A 7236-nucleotide genomic window follows, 5' to 3' on the forward strand; every position below is an offset into this window, starting at 1 on the left:
ATTTACTGTTTTGTTCTGTTTTTTGTTTGGAGCTGAAATCTTGCATGGAAATTCAAACAGCAACTGCTATGTGGTCATTAAGCTTCAGATTTTCATTTAATTGTTAATACTGAAGATATAGAGAATGAACAGACATACATAGATAGATCGATAGGTAGATATGTTGGTAGATAGGAAGGTAGGTAAAAAGATAGATATATAGACAGACGAACGGACGGACGGATGGACGGACGGACGGACGGACAGAGAGAGAGAGAGAGAGAGAGAGAGAGAGAGAGAGAGACGCTTCACTTGTCCACTCACTGAACCCGCCGCGTCCTCATTGGCTATCACAGGAACGTACCTGACCAATGAGGCCAAGGGGGCGGATGACGCGCCAGACGCAGACACGGCCATCATCAACGCCGAGGGAAACCACGCGCACACAGAGGAGAAGAAGGAGTACTTCATTTAGACTGCAGGGGGAGCCACTCCGCTCCCCCTCTCCCCCCCCCTCGCCCCCACCGCCCCCCTTCTTTTGACCTCCGTCTCTGCTCTCTCCTCCTCCTTCTGTCCCCCCCCTCTCTGCTACTCCTCCTCCTCCTCTGTGTTGTCTCAGCTTTGGACCCCCGGCTGTGGCCCGCCAGGCTCCCGGGAGGGGGGGTTTCCCGGGGGCCACAGGACAGGGCCAGTCACGCTGTTGTACTGTTACTGCCTTTCTGCACCATGGCTCCCATTTCACCGCACACCGTTGGGGTTTTGTTTGTTCGCTTTGTTTAGTTTTGTGATTTTCACAGGTGGATATCTTCTGGATATCTTCCTTTTTTTTTGTTTTGTTTTCTATTGTCCTGGTTGTTTTGGTTCTTTTTTTGTCCACTTCGACACGATAATCTTCAACACTTGAGTGCCAACACAACACGTACTGCGACCCTGTCCTCCTCCCTCCCTCCCTCCCTCCCTCCTTCCCTCCCTCTCTGGTTCCTAGATCTCCTATCGCACTTGGCTTCAGATACATATCTCATCACATGTACACTTCACGGTGCCTACTACTGTACACGCATGCCCACACACACACACACACACACACACACACACACACACACACACACACACACACACACACACACACACACACACACACACACACACACCACACACACACACAAACATACACATGTGCACGCGCAGCTCCAGCCCTGATCGATGCCTTCATGTGTCCTCTGTCAACACGTTGGTAAAGAAAACCATCTCTACGTTGTCGGCTCCCTGGCTGATATTCCATTGCTAAGGCTCACTGCTCTCAGTTATGCATTTCGTTTTCAAAGTTTTCTCTTTGAATGAAAGCCTGCGCTCTTTTCTGCCTTATTGATGTCTTATCAACCCTGATTATGGTATGCTGAGATTACCCTCCACCTTTTCTCCTCCTTCTCCTACCCCTCCTCCAAACAGACTTGTAATTAAAAAGAAAGAAAAAAAACACTTGTAAGATAAGCAGAGGGATTTCTGTAACACTGTAGCAGGGTTGGTCCGGTGTGTGTGTGTGTGTGTGTGTGTGTGTGTGTGTGTGTGTGTGTGTGTGTGTGTGTGTGTGTGTGTGTGTGTGTGTGTGTGTGTGTGTGTGTTTACTTTTAACTTTTTTTTCTGTCTAGTTCATCAGGTAAAGGTTAGTATAGTAACTGTTTTAGAGAAGCCGAGATTAAGTCACACCAAAAATATACGTAAGAGATGCTAGGTCTTACACTGCGTCGGACACACACAATCAATCACAGATATAAAAGGAACAACATTCGCAAAAATCTGCTGTTTTTATGTAGCTTAGCCTGTATATTCCGCTCAGCTCTCGCTGTGATTTTAGCTGAAGCCCACCGCATCGTATGTCTCACGGCATCTCTCTGCTTCTTCGTGATTCACATCATATATGGCTCTGGGGGTTTCAACCAACCAACCAACCCTTTGTTTGGACTCCATACCTCCCCCCACTCTCGCCCCCTTCACTTTAGCCCGTCTCTTGGAGTCTATATGATGACATGAATGAACTGTACCTGCAGCTGACCACCGTGTTGAGCCAACATATCATTCATTCAAACTGTCTCATGGCAGATTCATCGCTGCATCAGCCTGTACTCTAAATCTCTGATATTTTCACCTACTTGGCTCTTTGCCCCCGCTTGAAGTACAGCCTGCTCTTTACAGAGTAGTTTACAGCAACTCTATGATATAAAAAAAAACGAAAAAATGACTTTTCTATGCTTGTGTTGTGATGGCTGTCGTCAGCAGATACTCAGTTCCCCCATTACCAGACGCTAACCAGGCTGAACTACCACAAGGGACACATTGTACCATGGCTCATTTCACCGCTTACTTCACAGGTCCAAATGTGTTTGATGTTGGTCCGACCCAGACCCTATGTTCTGCCCCAATCCTAAATACATGAAGACAAACACAAAAGCACAAAATTGGTTCGGAGGGGGCGTTCCCTTGCCAATTACTAGAATGTCCAAACAGAATGGCTTTTGACCAGAATCTCTCTCTCTCTCTCTCTCTCTCTCTCTCTCTCTCTCTCTCTCTCTCTCTCCTCTCTCTCTCTCTCTCTCTCTCTCTCTCTCTCTCTCTCTCTCTCTCTCTCTCTCTCTCTCTCTCTCTCTCTGAGTTTGGATGAACACGTCTTACTTTGCAAGTGTGTGTTTTATTTTATTTGTCTATACTTTTTTATTTCACCCTTTTTTGTTTGGTTTGATGGTATCTGAGCTCCAAGTTGTATATTGTGACTGCTAAAAAAAATGTGATTAATAGTGAAAAATTGCTGTTAGATTTTGGATTCCCTAATCCCTTCCAATGTGTATATTAGCCACTATATCTATTTACAACAGGAATTCATTTTTATTAATTTGTTACTGCATCTGCATATCATGAAAAGGAACCCTTTGATGAGTTCAAGTACCAGGCATGTATATAATGTGTGGTAAACTTTACTTTGGTACTACAGATTGGCATGCTTTTTTTGGGGTTATTTCTCTTCCTTAATTTATTTGAAATGAAGTTGTTTAAAAGGGTATCTACTATGGCTCCTGAGACAGTGAAGTCTCCAAATGTGTGTGTGTGGCAGGATCTCTGGTGCCACAAGTCCAAAGGTTTTGATTTGAAAGGAGTAAGGGAAAAAGAAAAGTACACGTTGAATTGGAAATCTCAAGCTGTAATTTCGGCTGGCCTTGTGTTTTGTTTGTCATTTTCTTTCATATTTTAGTAGAGACATCATCATTACATTTTCCTCCACTGACTTTGAAAGTTCATCCTACAGTTAAGGATACCATTGAAGAAGACCAAGTACAGTTTACTTAAAAAAAAAAATACTGATGTATATTGCAGTCACATTGAAGATTTGCCTACAGTAGTTATGTTTGACATATATGTGGGGCTTTGGGGAATTTAATCAATTATCATATTTCATAGAATAAATTGAAATAAATCTTGTAAAAAAAAAAAAAATAATAATAACTGACAACACTATGGTATTCAGACCAGAAACATATCTACTAGGAGAAAGAAAATAAGAGAAATGTTTGTGTTTCATTTATAGAGTAATGTAAAATCCACTCCTTCTTAAACTGACAAAATATATAGATTAGTTATCGGTTACTTTATGTGTGTAACAAACTGTTTCAGTGAACTCCAAGTTGGAAATCGTTTAATGAATGTCTTTCTCCTTTTTTTGAGTTGAAAGTAGACGTTGAACATGAATTATATTCCACCCTAGGTCCAACTATATAATATTACAACGTGTATCTATTAGTTTTGATCCGAGAACACCAGATTCACATTTCCACATTTAATTTTGCCAAGGCTCTTTGTTGGTTCTGGATCCCTCCACGAGCAAGAATACATTAGTATTAAACTAAGTGTTAGTAAATCCAGGCGTTGTCGTGGACTTAATCTATTCCTCATCAATAAATGGGTTATGAGATACACTACACATATTTCAGAGCTTTTATGATGATGCATTTATTAAATTGCATTTTTAAAACAGTTGTGTTTTTATTTGCCACAATGTGCTGTTAGAAACACACAAAATATGCACTCTCATTTACTCGTTTTTCTAAATAAAAGATTCAAATGGATGTTCTTTTTATTCGATTTTGCTCGATATGAACTCCAACCTGTACCCACACTTTCCAAATGTTTTTTTTTTTATACAATAGCCATGTTGTTTTGTGTGTTTATTTTGTGTGTTTAACTGCCTATACACCCGCCAGGGTACTCTGTTTTTTATAGAATCATAACTGTTGCTGTTTTTTTGTTGGTCTAGGTCCACAATTTTCTTTTTGTCCGTTAAAACTAAGCTTTAAACCTCCTGCCTCTGCCACATCACACACATACAAACTCTTCATCTTTTACAGACCACCTCTAAACCCCCACAGAAACGAACCCATCCACATCCCTCTCTCATTAAAAACCAACAACAACATTAAAAAAAACGAGGTTTCTTTCCTTTGCCAGACGCAACCGGGATATAAGAACCGTTTAGTCATCTGTGCATCCGATGTTTGCGTGAGCGAGCATGTTCTCAGCGTCTCCCCACCGTACTTGGCTGTCTCAACACGCTTTAGCACATGCCGGACTCTGACACATGTAGAAAGGCCTGGAAACCCTACATGGTACCTACTCACAGCTACGTGCCGGGAACCGGCATGGAGATTTGCTTTCTTTGTTTTATTTTGCATCTCAGGAATATTTTCATCGCTTACATTTTGATTTGGTTGGGAGAGGGGGCTGGCGTTTTAGGGTGTAGGGGGAGGAGGGGGAGGGGGGATAGCAGTTTTAAACCAGTGTTCATCACTTCCGGTTTGTCGACACCTCATCTCCTTTCTTCAGTTTAGAACTGTCATAATGTTTTATGAAAAAACATTCTATTGTGATTACTTCATATCTTTTTCATCCTCCTGTCATCAGGGTTACAGTTTTTTGCTATAACCACTTGAGATGTAAAAATATAATGACGGAAGAGTTTCCAAAACACACCGCGCTTATATCTGTCTGGAGGAAAATAACCAAGATTGTTCAATGTTACGGTATGTGTGTATATCTACGCTTCTGTCCTTTCTGCCATCGCTTTCTGACAGAGAAACCTTTATGTAAATATTCCTTTTTCTTTTTTTTCTTTTTTTTTAGGTGGGTGGAGTAGTAATTCACTTAATATCTGTCACTCACATTGCGCCCAAGACTGCGCTGTAGACACACGTAGTTCCAGTGTGTGACGGTATGCAGTGCTCTCTGGGTGTATGGGGGGGGGGGGGGGGGGGGGGGGGTACTGTACAGATTAGACTGAGTAATGAGCGCCATCACTGAGGGTGATCCTTTCCCCTAGTGGCCCCTGGAGATATTTGGTTTTAATTTAGAGCCTCATTCCCATGTTTCCAATACAATTGTTGAATAAATAGCTGCCAAAACACACGTCCATGTGGCCTATCTTTTTTCTGTTTTTCCTGGATTTATCTTTAAAAATCAAGAACACAGTGAAAGCTAGGACAGCAGAATCAATCAGAGGAACACACTGACAACGTGATCAAGTGCCTACGTCCTTTACAATATTGTCCATGATGATTCATTCATTATGAATCATCAATTGCAGCATCGACTGGAAACATTTTTGATTGAATTTCACTACTCCGCATGTGGGTGTGTGTACTGTTTAAGCTTTCATATCTGCAAATGAAAGAGTTTCTAAGAGTGTGATCGATCTGAGGCCCCCCCCCCTGCTGCAGACGGAGAACAATACAAGCCTAATGTTCACAGGGGAAGTATTGTATCATATAGGTGTTATATCATAAGGTAAACCGAGAAATACTCCTTGCTAGCCTGGGATTGCATCCTCTGGTCTACTTACATGGATTTAGGGAGGGAAAAGATACAACATTTCTTCTCTGGGAGACCACACAGAAAAGACACAGGAGCCTTTGAAAACTAGAGTCCCATTGTAGAACGTGAACTATATGCAGAAGGTATATACACAAATAGGTATACTGTGTATAAAGATAAAGGGAATTAAAATAACCTGCAAGTAGTATCATTAAATTCCCATTCATTCGTCTACCTGGCGGTTTTAACCACAGTGATTCCTCGAGGAATTCGAACAAATGGTTCTCCCATTGGTTTCATTAGTGGTTGTCAAGTGCATAACATACACAGGCAGATTCATGGCGTAACTCCTGGTATATTTAATAGAACAAACAGACAGAGGTACATGTTTCATTAGTGTCCATTGAAAAAAATAAAGAGAATCTGCTGTCAGACTCATCTTAAGATGAACATCTGAGGTTAAGCTCCCGCAGTAGTATTATGAACGGAGGTGGAGTGGAGAACAGAGCCGCGGGCCGCCCGGCCCTGACAGGAGAGAGGAGGCCTGACACTTGAGCTTCGAGGAAGGGGAAATGTCATGTCGGACCGGGGGAGGATGCTGCCATCCCCACCTTAGCTGTCGAGCCTTTAAAACACGCTTCCGGATTCAGATGAACACCCTAAAAATCCGGCAGCCGTGTGGAGATCTTTCTCTATAGGAATGAAACAGAACTAAAGTTGACGAACTCTCCTTGGATTCGTGGCAGTTGAAAGAACAGAGAGCAGGAGGGAGGAGGTGAAGGAGCTGTCTCGTCTGTTCCTACGTCTGCAGGCACCTGCTTCCTCGTTTTCTTATCTCCCGCTGTCGCGTAAAGTCAATCAAGATGAAGAGATCTGTTCTTTTTCTCTGTCTCTTTCCCTCTCGCAGGAAGGAGTTTGGGGGAGTAGATGTAATTATGATTGTTCTTACTTCTCCCTCTCTGTCCCTGTCTCTGTCTCTCCCCATCTCTCTCTCCCTCTCCATCTTACTCTCTCTCTCTCTCTCTGGATTGTTAAATTACCCTCACTTGAATGTATTTTTGGCCAACGAGCAATATATCTTATCGCATCTTTATCGTAAGTATTTTTAAATTCATGACATATTATATTTATATTATTTCATATGATATATGTACTTAAAAAGAATGGTAAGGTTTGAACGGTATTATACCATAGGAAATATTGTATATGCATATTGCATTTGTGTGTAACCCTACTGTGTGTGTATCCAAACACACACACACTAGAACCTGCTAGAAGCTGAATATAAGTCCTATATTCGATATATGCAGTGGCGTGCTTCATACCTGCCAGGTCTATCAGCCTGCCAGCAGAGCGAGACCCTGGAACTGAACGCTGGGAGAAGCTTCCTACGCTAAACCTCTG

At 42.2% G+C, this 7236-nt stretch overlaps 1 protein-coding gene across 3 annotated transcripts in view; it reads left to right on the top strand.

Annotated features, from left to right (window-relative positions):
* The window catches only part of cadm2a (cell adhesion molecule 2a), a 42153-nt gene extending 36726 nt beyond the window's left edge, over positions 1-5427 (top strand). For all 3 annotated transcript variants that reach the window (XM_060056883.1, XM_060056885.1, XM_060056884.1), the window contains one exon: positions 336-5427. In XM_060056883.1, coding sequence (XP_059912866.1) covers positions 336-454 — 119 coding nt within the window. In that variant the 3' untranslated portion in view covers positions 455-5427. The remainder of the gene's footprint in view (positions 1-335) is intronic.
* The last annotated feature ends 1809 nt before the right edge of the window (positions 5428-7236 follow it).

The sequence above is a fragment of the Gadus macrocephalus genome, chromosome 7, assembly GCF_031168955.1.
Source record: "Gadus macrocephalus chromosome 7, ASM3116895v1".
Lineage (NCBI taxonomy): Eukaryota > Metazoa > Chordata > Actinopteri > Gadiformes > Gadidae > Gadus > Gadus macrocephalus.